The sequence below is a fragment of the Neocloeon triangulifer genome, unplaced genomic scaffold (assembly GCF_031216515.1).
Source record: "Neocloeon triangulifer isolate White Clay Creek 2 clone unplaced genomic scaffold, ASM3121651v1 ptg000012l, whole genome shotgun sequence".
Lineage (NCBI taxonomy): Eukaryota > Metazoa > Arthropoda > Insecta > Ephemeroptera > Baetidae > Neocloeon > Neocloeon triangulifer.
In genome coordinates, this window is record NW_026775554.1 from 11,248,897 (window position 1) to 11,268,609 (window position 19,713).

The 19,713-nt window shown below is 39.8% G+C and overlaps 2 protein-coding genes across 10 annotated transcripts in view; both read left to right on the forward strand.

Moving 5' to 3' along the window:
• Positions 1-22: 22 nt before the first annotated feature.
• LOC132196522 (eukaryotic translation initiation factor 3 subunit B) lies at positions 23-4,919 on the forward strand. The gene is made up of 14 exons (XM_059619241.1): positions 23-108; positions 909-1,133; positions 1,550-1,745; positions 1,803-1,922; positions 1,982-2,168; positions 2,341-2,498; positions 2,555-2,747; positions 2,927-3,208; positions 3,335-3,367; positions 3,466-3,661; positions 3,722-3,939; positions 3,991-4,194; positions 4,252-4,360; positions 4,410-4,919. Exons 2-14 carry the CDS (start codon positions 998-1,000, stop codon positions 4,505-4,507), a joined length of 2,130 nt encoding a protein of 709 aa, XP_059475224.1. The 5' UTR covers positions 23-108; positions 909-997; the 3' UTR covers positions 4,508-4,919.
• Positions 4,920-5,146: 227 nt separating this feature from the next.
• LOC132196937 (protein Gawky) overlaps positions 5,147-19,713 on the forward strand; it is a 30,165-nt gene continuing 15,598 nt past the window's right edge. For 4 of the 9 annotated variants that reach the window (XM_059619898.1, XM_059619902.1, XM_059619903.1 and 1 more), the window contains exons 1-5: positions 5,148-5,359; positions 16,239-16,367; positions 16,431-16,758; positions 17,074-18,173; positions 18,545-19,672. In XM_059619898.1, coding sequence (XP_059475881.1) covers positions 16,296-16,367; positions 16,431-16,758; positions 17,074-18,173; positions 18,545-19,672 — 2,628 coding nt within the window. In that variant the 5' untranslated portion in view covers positions 5,148-5,359; positions 16,239-16,295. The other 5 variants (XM_059619896.1, XM_059619901.1, XM_059619900.1 and 2 more) reach the window with 5 other exon arrangements.

Sequence of the window (19,713 nt, forward strand, 5' to 3'; positions counted from 1 at the left end):
CTCGACCGCCGCGCAGAGATGAGAGAGGCTAAAAAACTCGCCTGGCACCTCCTCATGACTGGTAATATTCCCCGTATGAGACTCGAGTCTACAGGATATCCAGGCCAGGTATGTGGAGAGGATTTTGAATTGTAATGTGTTTGAGAAATGTTAAAAAAAGCCTAAATCCTGGTATATCGTTGTTATATTTTAAGACACAAAAATAATTTAGATTTGCAATTATTTAGCACTGAACAAACTATTAATGTCTTCCTCAGTAAATTGTTAGTTTCTGAAAATTAATTTTTGCTTTTCATTAATTTTTTAGCAATCAACATTATTGTTTTTACGATTGAAACTTTTTATGGCTATATTTTTTTTTGCATTTGATTTAAAAAAAATTATATAGTGGAGTAAATAATTCCAAATAATACTGTGCTGATTCTGTGAAAATTATTTAAAACCCAAAGATACCACTGCACTAATTCTTGCTAATACTGTTAATAGGAAGTACTGTAAACTAATGATAGTCTTATTTTTTAAAGTTTAAGTTTAAATAATACAAAATAAGTAACAATGCATAAAATTGAATTATAAATTAAAATTTGAATCAGGATTCATTTATTACATACTGATTTATTAAATTTTGCGGTACGCATTACGCATATTGTTACATATTAATGCCACGCGGCAAATGATTACTGATTACGAAGAGAAAATTTTGCTTGGCGCGTATTTTTTAAGGGGGACAAGGGAAGTTGACGGAGATGAAAGTTCCAATCCTCATAAATTTACGATCTTTTTTGCCATCTTTCCTGGCGGCAAAATTTAATTTCCAATCTATTCACGTTTTAAATTAAATCTCCCGGGCATTCTAATATGGCGCGCTTCGCAATCTACTAAAGTTACTTACAACTTCAGCCAATCAGATTTCAGCCAGGTGTCGGCTTCCGACCTGATTCCGCCATATTTGTTTCTCTGAGCCGTGTTCCCGACACGACCGCACGCGGTTTCCAAGATGGGAAAGAAAAAAGAGGGTGAAAGATCCCCTCGAAATTTCGATAATAACCGCTTCGATCGTTCCGAGAGCTACGGAGATGAAGAGCCAAATTTCAGCGACGATGAGGACTTCGTCGACGATATTACGGACGAAGGTGAGACTCTAAAGTGGACCCGGCCTCTCGGCCACCGTGGTCGCTTTGTACACGTGCAACGGCATCCGCCTCCCAATTATTTATCAAAATTATTCCCAATAAAAATTTTCAAGAAGCTCCCTCCGTGAAAATCAATTTAAAAAAGTTGTTCTAGAGACTAAAGACAAGTGTTAATTAAATTGCATATACATAGCTAATAATATACAAGCACCCGATGTACATAATTACTCTGAAATCCATATGCTTGCAAATGTTTTAAGGGCATGAACAATTCAAATATTTTTTTTCAAGCACTACATACGCTTTCAACTACACAATACGTCATATTTATATATTATTAAGACCAAAATTAACTTTTTGACATTGTAATTAATTTTCGAGGTTTGAAATAAAATAAGTTTCCCAAACGATTACAGAACTTCTTGCGGACTACCTCATCTCCAAGCCCAGGGAAGAGGATAGCTATGAAGGAATCATTGTTGTCGATGGCGTCCCTCAAGTTGGGCCTGAGCGCCTTGAGAAGCTGAAGGGCGTCATCAAGAAGATGTATTCCAAATTCGGAGAAATTGTTAACGAGTATTATCCTGTTGATGAGAAAAAGAACACTAAAGGGTACCAACAACATTTTAATGTATTATGTTTTATTTTTAATTGGTGATTTAAAAACAGATTCATCTTTTTGGAATACAAGCACCCTAGCGAAGCTGCTGAAGCTGTCAGTGTAACGAACAATTACAAACTTGACAAGCAGCACACTTTCCTTGTCAATCATTATAGCGATTTTGAAAAGTAAGACAAAAATGAATCTTTTAAGATTATCCAGATTTATGGTAAAATGTTTAATTCAGATATATGAATATCCCTGATGAGTGGACACCCCCAGAGCCTCAGGAGTACAAAGACCAAGGCAATCTCCACTATTATCTTCTTGATCCTGATGCGTACGACCAGTATTGTGTCATTTGCGGAGGCGGTAATAATGTGCAGATTTGGCAAAATTCCGCCCCTGAACCCAACGTTGTTGAGGAGCGACCCGTAAGCTAAAAAACATTATTTTAATATCGAAAATAATTATGATGAATATTTTACTCACTGAATTGTAGTGATGCATTTATGGCTTAATCTTTTCTGATAACAGTAGTTTCGATTCTTGTGATAAATTGAACCTCAACTGTTTGGGCCTAAAATTTAATCTTCTGTATTACAGAATTGGTCTGAAACATACGTTAGATGGTCACCTTTAGGAACCTACATGGCTACTTTCCACGCGAGAGGTGTCGCGTTGTGGGGTGGACCTGAATTCAAGCAAATCATGAGGTTTAGCCATACAGGAGTGCAACTTATAGACTTCTCACCCTGTGAAAAGTATTAAAATTTTTACTCAATAATTTTCATTTATTTATATAAAATAATTTCCTTAGATACCTTGTGACATATTCCCCTGATGGACCTTCTGATCAGCGTCGAGTGATCATTTGGGACGCCCGCACTGGTGCTGAGAAACGCTCGTTCTCTTTAGATGGTGTTTCTGTGTGGCCCATCTTCCGTTGGTCACCTGATGACAAATACTTTGCTCGTCTTGGCCAAGACATCCTTAGTGTTTATGAGACCCCGGTGAGAATTATAGCATTAACATTCTATGGCTGAAATGATGAAATTTATAATTCACTGAATAATGCTGATGCATTTATGGCTTAATCTTTTCTGAAAACAGTTTTTATTTTAATATTTGCTTATTTTGGTTACTCCATTTAGTTGATTTTTACTGTCATTAATGCATATCTTTAAATTAGTCGTTTGGCCTTCTGGACAAGAGGAGCATAAAAATTCCTGGTATACGAGACTTTGCCTGGTCACCTACGGATAATATTCTCGTCTACTGGGTCGCCGAGGACAAAGATGTACCAGCCAGGGTGTGCCTGCTCGAAATTCCCAGTCGTCAGGAGGTGCGAGCTAACAACCTTTTCAACGTAGCCGACTGCAAAATACACTGGCAAAAATCTGGAGACTATCTGTGTGTCAAGGTGGATCGATACAGCAAAGTCAAGAAGGAGAAAAACGATGTTAAGTACAGCGTAAGTTGCCATATGCCATTTTATGTTCTTAAATTTTTGACTCCTTTTGGGAGTTATAAGGATAAAAGTTAAATTTTGAATGTCTCTCTTGCTATGCAATTGAAAAAATGTCCCATTTTGTTTCAGGACATAAAGAACGGAGGAGCTGGACATTTTCTGGTAATTATTCTAATTTTTATCAAATAATACCCAAAAGATAAAAAAATTAATGTCTTTCATCAGCAATTCAAAACTTTTCAATATTGTATTGTATTTAGGGAATGTACTACAATTTTGAAATATTCCACATGAGAGAGAAACTTATCCCTGTGGATAGTGTGGAAATCAAGGAGCCCATCCAGGCATTTGCCTGGGAGCCAATCGGCTCAAAGTTCGCCATCATCCATGGTGACCAGCACAACATCAATGTCAGCTTCTATGGTGTCAATCAGGGACAGCCTCCTTCCTTGCTCAGTAAGTTTATTTTTAAATTTTTTTCACACAAAATGATATTTAACTTCTTTAATTTTGCAGAGAAATTTGAGAAGAGGCAGTGCAACCACCTGTTTTGGTCACCAATGGGCCAGTTCATAGTGCTGGCTGGTCTGCGCAGTATGCACGGCTCATTGGAATTTGTCGACACCAATGAATTTGTGGTAATGAACTCTGGAGAGCATTACACAGCCTCTGATGTTGAGTGGGACCCAACAGGTCGCTACATTGTCACTGGTGTGTCCTTCTGGAAGCAAAAGGTACACATTTTTCACATCACATTTGTGACAGTTCTAATGAAAATTGTGTAGGTGGACAACGGATTTTGGCTTTGGTCATTCCAGGGCAAGAAGCTGAAGAAGCACAATATTGACGGCTTCTGCCAACTCATGTGGCGTCCGCGCCCTCCAACCCTACTCAGCATTAAGCAGCAGAAGGAAATCAAGAAGAACCTCAAGAAGTACACGCCTCAGTTTGAGAGCAAGGACCGCATGCGATCATCGAAAGCTTCCAAGGTATTGAAGTGTAATGGCTTCGTGATTTTCTTTATCATATTTCTCCAATTTTTTTAGGAACTTGTTGAGAAGCGCTGCCAGTTGATGAAGGCGTTCAATGAGTATCGCCAGAAGAACATTGATGCATGGAATGCACAGAAGAAAAGACGTCTGGAGCTTCGCAATAGTAATAATTTTGATTTCTTTTGTTAATGTTGTTACAAAATTAATTGTAGATGTTGACACCGACGAACTGGAGTCGGACACGAAAAATGTAGAAGAGGAAGAAGTTGAGTTCTTGGTAAAGGAAGATCACACCATCATCGACGAGTAGTCGGCGTGGAATCGGTCGGTTTTTTGGGGGAAGCTTGGTGACTGCTGACTTTCCTCCAGACTGCACATTGACGCTGACTGCGCCATTTGCCAACTAAAAACATTAATTGTTGCTAGCGTCTCTCTGTTCATACTTTTGTTTCACACCTGTTTAGATTTTTCGTCACGCCTCGGATTGCCTCCCTTAGCTATTCAACGGAGGTACTTGCGTGATGGACAAATCAAAGTATTTTTTAGCCTTTGATATGGTGGCCCTGTTGTTCCACCAAGTCCAATTTTGGGACTATTTTTACAGGAAAGTCTTCTTTTGTCGTCAATTTGGAATGGTAAACGGCAGAACGTACCACCTCCCATACAGATTATCCCTGAACTGGAACAATAAAATGTTTTTAGTCGCTCAAATACTGGAATAATTTCAATGTTTAATTTTTAAACCATTTAAAGGTCTTCAGTTAATTATAACAACACTGATTAAATAACCAAGTATAACAGAATATTTAAATATTTTGACAAAGAGTGAGGTATATGTAAATTTTTAAATTCGAAGGCGCCGACAGGTGGCTCTGGTCTGGCAACAACGCCCGACTTGTGCGCTGTGTTTTCTTCGGTCGCCATCGCTTCGGGGACGTGAAATTTCATGCAACACCTCTGTTGCCAGTGCCGTTCGTCAGCCAGCAGCCATTGTGGCTAGAGGAGACGTGTGGCATTGTGAGTTACTGTGTTAATATTGCTGCATTCACGCAACTCTGTGTTAAACTCAATCAAATTGTAGTCGGGTTCCTATAGTATTAGAACTGTACAGTGCAGCGCGTGATGCGTGCCCATTGTCCCAGGAGTTGAGGTCCCTACTTTGGTGAGTGCCCAAAAAACGTTTTGTTTTTGTTTACACCATGTAATCGCGCGGCGGCGGCGGCCACATCCTACAACCTGTTTCGTCCTCGAGGCTGAGATTTATTTATTAATAAGCTCTCCCTAATCGTCGCCCCTTCGGTTTCGGGGATTATGTATTTGCACCAAAAACTGGACGAATTGAGAAAGTCTTTTTTAAATAATGGGCCTCTTGGCCGTTCGAGGTTGTGTTAGAAATTGGTTTTTGTCGCGCTTAGGTTCCTCCCCCGAGAGGCCCAGCAGGCGTTTTTAAGGATTGGCCAGTTAGGAATGCGGCAGCTAAAAAGAAAGAACAAGAACAACTCACAGACTCGCTCAAAACGTTTGCGAAAATACATTATGCACTGTAATTAAAAACATAGAATTATGCAAATTTATGTATTGCAAGTACAATTAGGCAGAAGTTCATTGAGGACAACAGTTGTCAATATGAAATTTTTTTATATCAAAACATTCCTCATAGTGTGCTGAACATTTCTCAATAAGGAAAAGCCGGCGCAAATGAAATGGGAAGTAATGAGAGTTGAAATAAAATTAGGCGTTTATTAACTACTTTTAATGCATACAGATGTAAAAACGCCACCTAGACGGGAGTTTCCTCTTAAAAAACCGTCACGCCACATGTAGTGTATTAATGAACTAGCATAAAAATGGGACAATTTTATCGATTTAAGGCATTTAAGGGCGATATTTTTGGGTACTCTACAATCCTGATTGAATTTTGAATTAATTGATTTTTGCAAAACTCCCACGTGAGGGGAAATTGCACGCACACCACGAACCAGACCACCCCACAAACCGGCAACTCGGAGTTGGGCAACCCCCAAGATTAATTTTTGCAGAAGCCGCGAGCGAGGGGTGGAGGCGCAGCGAGGTCGAGGACGTGGGGAAGGCCGTGCGGAGGGCGAGGACAAAAGGGCGGCTGTGTTCGTGGGGGGGCTCCGCAGGAGCCCCCCCACGATCCCCGCCCTTTTGTCCCGCCCGGAGCCGGCCTTCACCACGTCCTCGGGCGAGCGCGCCTCCAGCCCGAAGCTCGCAAACCCACAACGTAGTTGCCCACAAAAGGAGTTGTCTGCAAACGGACTTGTAAGCAAGAGAAACATAGATATTTGTACTTTTTATTAAAAAAATTCTGATTTGATGTACCTAGCGACCCTGAGCTGAAGTGTATCCTCTTTTTTTAGCTTCAAATTGTGCGGTAAATTATGCTGCTTTTTTGGCCGTCACCCTTAATTTTGGAAATATTTTCGTGATTCACAAATCGATATTTTCGTAAAATCGTATCTTTAAATGCGACGTCCTTGCTCTTTAATTCGTCTTTCATCCGCCAGGCATCGCACACGCAGCCTCAGTGCTGTGCATAATGGCAAATAACAATGGGAATTTTCAAATTTAATTTCACGATTTTTTTACTTTCGGAACGTTTGCGCGCACAAATTTCTTTTGGAAACTGATCAAAATTGGCCCCTTTTTCTATAGAAAATTTTCATTTCAAAATTTACAACTGTTGTCCTAGGTAGCCTTGTACCGTAAAATTATTTATTTTTCTCTAATTTTATATCTGGGTAATTTTTTGAAATCATTATTATGCATTATACTCTTTAATTATTGATTCATAGGGCTTATCTTAGTTCTAATTTGTAAAAACTTATCCTTATTTATTTACTTTTATTTAAAATGCAAAAAAATTTGAATTCCAGCATAGCTCTTCCATTACAATTTGTTGTTATTGCCACTGAAAAACTTTAAATGATATTTTTTCTAATGTATCAATAGTTTCAATTGAACTGTATCTATTATAGCATAAAAGAAAAGCGAAGTATTTCTGGAACCTAATACCAGATATTCAAAGACTGGTGCGTAAATCTAGAACAAAATAGAAATTCAAATTATTCCTGGTACACTTTTTTCTTTTACTTGTTATAAAAAAAATGGCACCAAAAAACTGCGTCGTTCTTCACAGTCAAGGTCGGGAACGTTGATTTTTGTTAGGTCCTCATGTCTTTTGGCTTTGGCTGAGTGCAAGGAAAAAAGATATACTGGCCGCTTCAGCACCACATTATAGCTCGAAACTTCAAGGCCCCCAGCGCTTTGAATCGCCTCATACGCGTCTTACATACATGCAATGTCTGGCTTGAGGATATTAAGCTTACAATGTAGTAATATTTTTGCACTAGAGGTGTCCATTCCCTTTCACTCTTAATATTTAAGCACACAAAAAGCAAGTAATTTGCAAAAATTTAATAATTAAAGATTTCCCTAATATAAAAATTTTTTGTTTTTGATTAAATTTATTTATCATTATTGTTTTTTATTTATCAAAATTGGTACAAATTTTTTACATGAAGTGAAAAAGGGTTGGGCGGAACAAAATTTAACTGTTGGACATAAAGGCATCACTGAAGATTTGCTCCCATCCGCCGCAGTGAGTCTTGTTATGCAATTTAAATATTTTGTTAGTATGATTATGCAACAAGTTTTCTGTCTAAATAAAAAATCTGCAAATCTCTACACACAAAATCAGACAAATAATTTAAAATTAAACTAGAAGAGAAATTTACCCTTGTGCAAGATAGAACCTTCAGCTAATTATAATTGGTGATGTAATCCTGTAATTAATGTAATTTATTTTACTTAACATTATTTTTGCTCTGCCAATTATTTAATTTTTTGTAGTAATAATATTTTATTAAAAAAAATAATACAGCACACAAGCAGAGTGGCGAGTCTATTGAAAAAACTAATAAAAACTGTTATTTTGCTTACGCCAGAACTAGACTTAGCATACTAGTCTAATTAAGATTGATACAAGAGCAGTAAATGGAATCATACAAATTACAAAAAAATTTACTCTTCTCCGGCCGGATACAAATTAAAAAATAAATGAATTAGCACTGGAAAATAATTATTTATTGCATTTGATACTCTTTTATAATTCTACTGCCCAGAAATATTTGCAAAAATAAATTAGCCGCTGATTTAATTTGAGACACATTGACCTGTAGACAATTTTCTTGGTTCATCTTCTGTATTAATAGTCATAAATAAATTTGTGAGATACAACCCTTCAACGTTAGTCGCAAATCAGTCCTTTGAACTCTGATTGTGAGCTTTCTTTTCCAAATAAACTTCAAAAATTTTCTTGTTTAAATTCCTTCTTCAATCTGCTTTTGTTACTGTAGGTCTCAATTTTTTGCAATTAGTTTGCATATTTTTAAATACGTAATAATGAAGTTTTCACAGCAAAATATTTTATTATATGTAGGATGAATAATGCTTAACTAAAATATTCAATCTCAGTTTTTTTTTATTCCTTCGCAAGCATCATATATAAGTTGGTTAGTCTCGGTGTGTTTTGCAACAACAGCAATTTTTAGCCAGCGTGGCCAACCCACTGATAATTTGAGACGGCGGCGAAGAGAAAAGGCTAGTCAACCATCCAGGCAGCCGCTGTCGCTCGCTCGGCGCTCGGTCGGTCTCACTCGGTGGCGGTTAGGTGTGGGTTATTGGCCTCCCAGAGTGTGCTTGCATGTGTGTTTGTTACCATGAAGGAGGTGGCTTAGGCAGAATATGTACCTGTGCAACACCTCTCGCTCCGGTGCTTTCGCGTCGGTTGGCCAAGCCCGGTGAACACGACAGGCCAGGGTTGAAATTGAAAACGTGCTAAATTATTCACGCTGCTCATGAAGCCGTAAATTATTCATTCGGTCAATCAGGCCGATTTGTTGATATTTTTTAAATAGATCACCCGCCGGTCGATCAGCTATAATTAGCCGGAACAGAATAATTCGACCCGGTCTCCACCCCCTCCAGTAGTTTTTAGGGCAGCTCCTAGAGCAAAAATGTAATTAAACATTTTTAACAACTAACATCAATAAGGTGTATGTGCAGAGAAGCTTGTTTTTTTAGGCTTAAATGTAAGTTAAAAGTTTTATGGTTAAGTTATTTTTGTCAAACTTTATAACCAGATCTTGTGAAAAATTTTGTCAATCCCTTTTTTGAAAATTTATTTATTTAATCTTGATGCATAGCAAGGATATTTTGGAACAAGTCTGTATATCAAAGTTTTCACAAAATTAATTTAATAAGTTTCACACAAATTCAAATTCCGTTTTTAATCATCTTGATTTTGTTGACTTTTTGAAATTACATAATGACTTCAAAATCTAAACATAATTGAAAGTCATATATCAAATTTAATGATATCAAATAAAATGCAAACGTTCAAGCAAAATATAAAATGCTTTTTATGTAATTTAATAACAAGCAATTTATATTTGAGAGCAGCGATTATGGCAAGACTTTTAGTTAGTCTCATAATTTCAATATGAATGTTGCTTTGGTTGCCACTTTTCTCTATGTGATGAGAATGAATAATGAGAGGATTAATTGAGGAAAAAGGAAAAGCACGTGAGATCCAAGCAAAAGAGAGAGTGCGCTACGCTTTTTTATAAATAAGGAGCTCCTCTTGGGGTGTCAGATGTCTGGCTGTTTATCAGGGCATCACGGGCAAGGGGTGCTTTTGCTATTCTCGCACGCGTCACCTATCCACTCTCTTAGCAGAAACCCAACGCACGGGCATTATTTATCTGCTTTATCAGCGGCACTTCTTTTCGTATTTTTTATCAACAACTTATTTTGACTTTCATCCCTGCTGCCAGTTTTTCGCACTCTTCAAATATATACATAAAGAGCTTTCAGTATTTTATGACTAATGAGCTTGATATTTGCACAGGCTGAATTATCTGTAGCCAGTAGGTGAGATAAAAAGGCGCGTTATGTTGACAAACGATATATCTCATAATTTGGTTCTTTCTTCAATTCACTCTAAAACTAGCTAAAAATTGAAAGAATGAAATCCATAGTATGCGCCCATAATGATTAATAATTTATAAGGAATTTTTTATTAATCACAAGCTGTTTTTAGCTGTGGTCATTGTGTCCTTTTATTATTTATGCAAATTTTACTGCAGAAATTAAAATTTTCATTTTTCTTATTCCATTTCATTGTAACTTGTAACCTTAGAAAAGTCTCTAAGCATAAATTCTACCGCGTTCTAAAAGTAAAAACTCTCTCTGCATTGCGGCTTTTGGATACTAACATGGCGCGGTTACATTATCTCTTTACTGATAAGCTAGCTAAGTGTCCAAAGTGTTGTCGCTCATGGGAAATGATAATGGCCGAAAACGAAAACGGTTTTGTAGTAGCTGGGGAGTCTCCTGCAGAGAGATACAAGAAGTGTGCAGTTTATTGCTGTCCCTGCTAAGTACAGCACGTGGTATATGAAAGGTTCTGCGGACAACACTGAACAATTGCAAAAAGCTTTTTAATAGTGGACTATAAGCATTCTTTCTTTTTCACTTGACAAAAGGAAAATAATTATATGATGCTGCAATAATTAATTAAATTTTAACAATTTTAATAATTTTTGTTTAGATAAAATTATTTAGAAAAATATAACAAATTTTTTTATTTGATCAAGCGTCTGATGCACTTCATTAAATAGAAATATCATTCTAAAATTGAAAATATCATTATTGTGCAACTGGGCAGGAAGTTGCAAGTTGCATCTCTTTGGATTCCAATTTATTTGGCTCTAGCTGTGCATCCTGCTCCCTCTTTTAGACACTTGTTGGCCAGAATGAGGAATGATCAAATGTGGGCGAGCGAGAGGCGCGTGTCTATATGCAGAGGCGCGATTGATTGATGCGCCTCGCTTCTCATTTGCCCTCGAATTTCCTGTTGCAGCGCTGATAACAAATGCCACGCTCTCGCAACTGCCACTTCTTTTCTCTCTGCGTCCCCAACCTAGGATTGAAAATGAACAGTAGAAATTTTGTTCCTCCTCTGACCATGGGAACCATTGCCTAATTTTCTCCAATACCGATTTTTTCATATTAATTAGGAAATTTTTAATTTTTTAACATTCATTTTTTTTTCACACAAGTAAATAAAATTAAACAGTTCAAATAATAATACACTATTTTTCCATTTTTTTTTTAACTGGAACCTGATTAATGGAATGTAATGCATGTAATGAGAAAGATTGATAATAATTCAAAACATTCTTATGGCATCCGAAACTCATTTCTCATTTTAATTTTTGCTCCTTGCAGTCCGGAGACAAATCGTCGTTTTGTTTTCTAACAAATCTGAATTATAAATTTGAAGCTTCCTTAATCTCATTGGCCGAGCGCATTATTATATCCCAGCAGCTTTTTGCTGTCCTCGACTTGACCTCCGGGGAATATTGTAGCGTAGAATCTTCGCTTGGGCGTCTGGTGCTGCTTCACTTTTTTTCTCTACCAACTGCAAGTAGTCGCCGACTGAAAAAAAAACAGACAAAATAAAAATTGCCGCTGGAGATTCGGAGAGTGGGGACGGGAGGTAAATTGAATTTGGCGCACATTTTAAGCCGTAGTGCCTCTGTGTACATGAGTGGGTGGGAGGCTTATCGCAGTCGGTGCCTGGGCCACCAGCCTAATTAATTTTTCATATTACTCGACGCAAGATAATCATGAACTGACTATCAGTTTTTTGCTGGGCAACAATTCAAACAAACAATCCATCTACTCAGTAGTTGCTTTATCATTATCATCCAATCCAAATGATATTAATGTAATTTCTTTTGTTTATTTTAACTATTTTTTGTATCACTTTCCAACAAAATTTGCAATTATTAAATTTATTCTAAACGTGCAATGTAATTTTCAAATACTAATTTTTATGAAATTCAATGCAATTCGGAAAGAAAAATAACTTTGCAAAACAAATTTAGCAATTCCGTTAAATAAATTGTTGCAATTTTGTACAAGATAAAAGTTATTTCTAATTTCGGCTTCACGAAGAAAATGCCACTAATCCAGAAGGGTTTCTCCAATTTTTTTGCATAATTGCTATTTTGGTTGATCATTATACAAATGTTTTTTTTTTTTATCTGATTCGAAACCAAGTTTCTCCGTCAAAACAAGAAATATCTGAAAGCAGAACAGTCAAGCGCAGTCCAAGGTTTGCGGTTTCCGCGTTTGAAATAACTCACTCATCTTTTAAACCAAATTAGTTTGCGTTGTATATGTTCAGTTCCTGAAGTGAATTATTTTTCCAAGTTTATTATATTTAGCAACCGAAACGTGTTGTGCTGGCAATTATTATTTTATCAAGAACAATCCCAAAATGTTTTATTGATGGTAGATGCTGCATTCTGGAGACGTAAACCAGAGTCGCACAATATTAGGAATATTATGCAGGGTCTTATCATCGACCAGCACCCTCGGCAATACTAGCAGCCTAGCAAAGAGGCCCCAATTGGGGTTTGTACAGGAGATTCTCAATAGCCACTCATACACTCAATATCCTTTGCTGAATAGAGAAATTTAATAATAGTGAAAGGCTGCAACAATCAGCTCAGCAATGGCAAGAAAATGAATTTATTTTTATTTTAAGAAAACATATATATCAATATAGTTGAATAATTTAATAAAATTCACTATGAAGGAATCAAGAACTTAATTTTTCTGTAGCTGAAACAATTATGCTGAATTTTATTTATTTTAAAAGCTAGCTTAAATAGTTTTATTTATTTGTAAATTAATAAAAATTTTCAATGAATATTCATAGCAATTTTAGAAAATATTTGTGCATGAAAGGAACTGAATTTTGACTTCTTAATGTTGATATTGAAGTTATCAATCGGATTTTTTTTCTGTTTTTAAGAATAGTTTTACAATTTATTGGCGCAATCTTATTAAAGTCTGTGTTTGAAGTTCTTTCAAAGTGTTTCAAACGTTATTTTGAAATTGATTAATTAGGGAAGGTGAATGCTATTGGGAACCAAATTTAGATGACATTTAAGATGTTTGGGTGACGCATGTTTGGCACTCATCGGCAGACGGCATTCAAGTCACTCGTCGCTCCACCGACTTTCTCGTTTTGTTACACCTTGCCTTGCATCCGACTTTGCGGTCAGGCAGTGAAAAAAGCAGGCGAAACACGAGTAAATAGAGTGGTAAAGCACACAGCCCTGTTATTGTTGCGTGCACTTGTCAGAACAAAAGAGCAGCTCTGCGTACTTACCTCTGTACAGCGTAAGGCTTCCCGTTCGTGATTTACATTGTTGTCAGACAACACAAGTTCAAATTACACACAAAATTTCAATTCAAAGCAATAATCAATGTCTTTTGTATTATTGCCATTAAATTTTTCTCTGCCCTTGTCGACTTGTTTTCGTCATTAATCTGATATTATTTGTCATCAGAAGAACGTGAGTTTCTTGTCACGTGAGGGTTCAATATCGCAAGTCAAAATGATAATTTTTTATGTGCTGCGTGGTGCTGCGTAATGGAAATGGAGATGTTATTAAATTTCATAAAACACTGTGCCATTCTTAAGAGTATTCACAAGAAATCTTTATGATTAATTAAATAAAAGATTTGGTATTTCGCACTGTGCGTGTAAGCCTTACTGGGCAGGGTTGTACTTTGGCAACGAGTGAGGTGCGTCAAGGGCAGGGCAGCACCCTTACAATATTTTTTCAAACACCTCGCACAATACTACGGCTTTTTGTTAAGCGGGCTTGCCAATAAAAATGTGTTAGTAAAGAGGCAGCAGCAGCACTCAAATTTATTTTTTAGGGGGTCCTCGCTCCTCTTGTATGTCTTCCCTACGCAGCAAATTTCCTTAATTAAATCTTGACATAGTCAGAATTGCTTATTCTAAATTAAATATTAGTATTAATTTCAAACAACAACACATGTTGTCTTTAAATTAAGGGAATTTTATTTTTATTTTTCAAAATAAAAACGCATCGCGTTGGCCTTGCAGAATTTTAGTAAATTTTAATAACCAAAGCCAACGCTAAACGTTTTTCGGGCGTCTGATAAAAACTCCTAAAATCTCATCACGTAAAATTAATATGTTTCATTTTTCTTTGCTGCGCATTAGATCCGGGCGCAAAGTTATAGCGATCGCGCCTTTGCGGGCGTGTTTTTGTTGTGTCGACTCTAGAAGCAGCAGGTACGATAATTTTCGGGCACCGCCATAACAGAGCATGCTTGTGGCCTGCCAGGGGCCTCAAGTCTCGCGGCGCGAGCGAGCTGCGGACCGGCGCATTTCGCCGCAGCCAGAATGCCCAATAATTTCCACCTTCGAAAGCGGACAATACCTATTTGTGTCGAATCAAGAAGAAATGATAAATTCTTTCGCACGCATAATTTAAGCCAAAAAAATGTTAGTTTTCGTCTAAATTTATTGTTAACCGATTTCGCCTTGCTTTTTGCATGATGTGCCTGGAACTGATTGTAGGTCAATAGTACCCCAGACCAAAAGTACCCGCTTCAAACGCGGATGATAGTACTGCACTGAGAGCTTCAGAAACAGTGCTACCAACTGAAGATGTACCTTAAGAAGCTTTGATTTAAATTTTCAGAATTAGAAATTTAAATATTATTTCCATTTAAATTATTACTAATTGGCTTTATCAATTTTTTTTCATAAACACGGTTGTTTTCATTTTAATTATAATCAGTGCGTGCGGGATTGTGATTTTTTACCACAAATCTTCCAACAATCTAACTCGTAATAAATGATAAACAGATAAATTGAAAAATTTGGCGAATTTGAAAGTGAAAATAATTATGGCAAGTGAGATGGAAGCACTGCCTTGTTAGCCTTCAGCGGGGTACTTATGTCCGCCTTGAGAGTGTGGTACTTTTGGTCTGGGGTACTATTGGTCGCATACCCTGGAACGTAACGTAATGATACCCGTCCGGGAGGGGAGGGTCACTCGTCGGAACGGCTCGGCTCTGCTGTGCCACGTAATGGCCGATCAATAACGCCGAGCGCACCGCCTTGAAACATGTTTTCCTACAATTCATCCGCCTCCGTCGCATTTGAACCCCGATAGAAAAATTAAAAAATAAATAAATCCGCTCGAAATTGCTGCCAACTCGTGGCGCCGATCGGCCGATTTTGAAGTTCGGCGCCGAAAAGTGCCGACTTACGAGCAGTCCAAACGACGTAACGGCGCATTTAGGCGGGAGTGGGGCAAGCTAAGGAGGGGAAATTTTCGAGAGCTCTTGATCAGCCATCAGGCTGCTTGTAAGTGTTTCCTTTTTTAACGCCCCATTTCGGCGAGATTTTTGCCCGAATCGCTAGAATTTTCGTCAGAATCAAGTGCCATTCGGTGTGTGCCACCCCGTTCCGTGAGTACGCGTTGGCCGAACCACTTTTTGGTCGGCGAAATCCGCGATTTTCCAGTCTGTTTTCAGTCGGCGGACAAGTTTATGGCGAATAGGGGGGAGGAGTGAGAGTGTATGTATTCAAGTGTGTGTTGCTTTTTCTCAACATTATTTGAGCTCATTTTCTTTTCCGTGGCTTGTCCAGGCCAAGGGGACAAATTTCGGTAACGCGTATCGGCTTACCGCCGGTGCCGAGAAGCACCCTTTTCGCCGGCTTTTCGTTTCCACTTCGGCCGGCTGCAATCTGCAATATGGAACGCGCGGCTCGTTTTACCGTAAATGGCCATATATGTAGGTAATGGTTCGTAGTTCGTGTCTCGCCATCGGCAAACCTTCGGAGTCGAACGTTCTCTTCAAAATGATCTTTGCATATCTATGCTCCGGCCTTCCAAATTTCCTTATTCATTTTCTTTCCAACCGAATTATTTGTGATTATTTAGAGATAAAAATACGGTTGGCCCTCCGTGCACATGGCTGCAGATTATAATAATTTTATTGCATAATGATTTCCCAACTGAAAGAAGCTGCAGATAATGCGATTGTATTTTTTAAATGGAACTTCTTTGTTATTACAATTTTTAATTATTTTTTTTTTTGTTCTGTTTCAGGTCATGAACTCTATGCATTGCCTGCCAAAGAAGTGTCATTGACTCTTTTTATTTCCAATGTTTCCAAACGAATCTAGTTCAGATGAGATTTCAGCAGAATCAAGCGATGCCTTTGTACAAAACCGCAAGGTAAGTTGAATAGTAACGTGATGTGAATTAACCAACAAAATAATCACTTGTCTTCAATTTTAGGAGCCTGCCGAGCACAGGGGTGTCTTCGGAGGGGTAACAGCTACCTCTTTTGATTCTCAGCACCCCGTCTGCCCTGTGGACCAAGTGCCTGTATCGAGGGAATCAATTGTGGACCACATTCTCAGTGGTGCTAGTAGCGACCCAAGCGTCGTAGTTGTGGCAACAGGCAACAACTTGGACAAAGCTGAAGAAAATTTCGCACAGGTGTTGTCCGTCGCACCGAAAACGACACAAGTTGTGTATTCCAAAGAACAAGTTCAACCTGAGGTTGCCATGACTGAGGAGGGGGTGACCCAGGAACGGGCTACCAGATTCATGATGCACACAGGTGAGAAACCCTTAATTTATTTATTTATTTATAATTCTAATAATTCTTATAAAATGGACATCATTTAGAAAAATACAAATAATTGATTTTCAAGTCGAATATAAGAAAACAAAATTTAGATGGAAAATTACAAAATTGGAAATGATTGTTATTATTATTTTTTTCTAAAAATTATAAAAAAAAATGTTATTAATCCGTTTTTCCAATAATATAAAATGTTAAAATAAGTATTTCCACAGAATATTTTATGGGAAGTCAAATTTTTATGATTAAGTTTCAGCTTTATTAAAACAAACTCAATTTTTCTGTTACCAGTGGCAGCAGCAAAAGCAGCTGGTCCCTGCGACCCCAAGTCTGAGGCCGAGCCGCAAGGAGAGGTCGTCAAGTCTGATCCTGCCTCGGCCAAACTCTCAGCGTCTGTGATATTCCCAAGCTCAAGGTGTGGCGAGGTGGCCCCTCCGTCCCTGCACAAGGGCAGCGACAGGACTAGCCAAGAGGCGCAACTGGGCTTCAACGCCAGCCACCTTGGTTCTTCCAGCAGCAGAAGTCTGCATTGTGCACAAAGTCACAAGCCCCTTGACACTCAGGCCAACTCTGATCCAAAAATAAATACTAGCCAAGTCCCACTGACAACACCACAATCTCCTTGCAATAAGGAAAACCACCTAATCCAACGTTATACTACTAAAGTTAAGGACGAAGAATACAAAGACTACGCGACCACTCGCTCCGATGGGCCAAACGTACGACGCGGCGACCAAGGTGCTGCCTTGCAAGAAGACAAGTTCTCTCTAAGCAACCCGAACATTCCTCGCAATCGTCTGCACGGTCCGGCCACCAACGTTGGCTGGGGCATTCCGAGGGGGCTAGGACTGCGTGGGGGCGGCGAAAACTCCCTCAACAATGGCACCTCTGGCTGGGGCACTCCGCCAGCTGGCGCAGCCAACAGCTCTGGCTGGGGCCAAAACACCACCGCTCAAAACGCCAATGCAGGAGCCACGTCTCAATGGGGCGCGGCCGCCAGACCTGGACCGCCTGCCGGTCCCAATGGCCAGCCAAACAAGGGCAGCCAATCTCCTCCTCAGTCCGCTCAGCTGCAGCCGACGCAGCAGCCGATACAGCCGACCGCTGCTTCTGGCAGCCAGCAGGGCAATGGAGGCCAGCAGCAGCAGAACCAGCCTCCTAGTCAGCAGGCATCGCAACCAGGCGGCGCCTCCGGGAATGGACAAGGAGCACAGGCTCCGAATGGATCTCCCTCCTGGGCTCAAGCAGCTGGTGGAGCTGGTGGAAACGGTCCTGGCAAGGGGCCTGGACAGCCTCCTGGACCCAATGGTGGAGGCGCTGCCACTGCCAAGCAGCTCGAGCAGATCAACTCAATGCGCGAAGCTTTGCTCAGTCAGGATGGCTGGGGCGGTGTAAGTAGAGCATAAGATATTTTAGTAATAATATTTTAGTAAGTATATTTTAGTAATTATCATTTAAAATTTCAATCATACTGATGCCCAGAAAGTTGTAAATTCAATTTATTTAGTTGATATCTAATTAATGATTATAGTATTTTTATGCATTAAAAAAACATAAATAATATATTCCATACATTCCTATTTTTCAAATTCGGGTTTTTAATTCCTTTTTAAATTGATGAATTCTTTTTGGTGGAGAAATAGTGAACTTAGTTATATTTATCAAAATAATAAAGAAATCCTTCCTATCATTTAAAGGCTATTTTTTGGAGAGGAAAATACTGTAGCAAAGATTTATAAATTATTTTTGTTTATAATTTTAGCAACACGTTAATCAAGACACTGGCTGGGACATCCCTAGCTCTCCCGAACCTGGAATGAAAGAAGGCGGCTGGAAGCCCAACGTCAACAATGGCACTGACTTGTGGGAAGCCAACCTGCGCAATGGTGGCCAACCACCTCCACAGCCTGTTGCCAAGACCCCGTGGGGCCACACTCCATCTACCAACATCGGTGGCACCTGGGGTGAAGATGACGACACTGCTGACACAGCTAACATGTGGCAAGGAGTGCCAAACAACAATCCATCTGGGCCACAATGGAACAGCGGTCCTGCTGCCATGCAAAAGAAAGAGTCCGATTGGAGCGGAGGTGGCGGCGGCGGCAGTGGTGGTGGAGGCGGTGGCGGAGGCGGCGGTGGCTCTACTTGGGGCGATGCCCGAGATATGCGAGGAATGGGCATGGACCCGCGAGCCAGCGAGAGAGATATGCGTGGAGGCATGGGAATGGACATGAGAAGTGACATGATGCGTCCAGACATGATGATGAATCCTCGTGGTCCTGACCCTCGTATTGGTGGCGGCCGCATGAATGGTGAGGCCCCTATGTGGGGAGCGCCTAAGGGCCAGCAGCCCCCAGTCAACCAGTGGGGCGGTCCGCCTCCTAAGGACATGAAGGGTAACCCATCTGGCTGGGAGGAACCCTCTCCACCTGCACAACGACGTCAAGCCCCGAACTATGACGATGGCACCTCCCTGTGGGGTAATCCAGGAAATCCACAGCCCCCAACATGGCGAGGAGGACCTCAGAAAACGGATGCCGGCAAGGTGTCGCATTGGAAGGACATTCCCCACCCAGGCATGGGAGGCCGCGGCTCGGGCATGCAGTGCCCACCAGGAATGGCCCAAGGGCGTGGAATGCCAGGAGCTGGAGGCATGAAGCCCGACGTACCCATGTGGGGTCACCCTCAGCGTAATGGATCGTGGGACGGGCCTCAAGGACCACATGACGGCCCAGGCGGATGGGGCGACGAATCCTCTAAGATGGGCTGGAACGACCAGAACATGATGCCTCAAGGATCCTGGGGTGGACTCAAGCCAAAGAACCCGATGGGTGGTGGCTGGGGTGATGGAACTGAGGTGGACCCATCCTCGTGGGGACATCCTAAACCTGTAAATATCCATTAATTACTTCTCCAATGGCATATGTTTTG

What these genes read in the sequence shown, in the direction of transcription:
- LOC132196522 (XM_059619241.1), top strand. Translation starts at nt 998, where the DNA reads ATGGGAAAGAAAAAAGAGGGTGAAAGATCCCCTCGAAATTTCGATAAT. An exon ending in GAGGAGCTGGACATTTTCTG is followed by an intron (nt 3,368 to 3,465) that starts GTAATTATTCTA and finishes TATTGTATTTAG; the next exon opens with GGAATGTACTACAATTTTGA. An exon ending in GATCATCGAAAGCTTCCAAG is followed by an intron (nt 4,195 to 4,251) that starts GTATTGAAGTGT and finishes CAATTTTTTTAG; the next exon opens with GAACTTGTTGAGAAGCGCTG.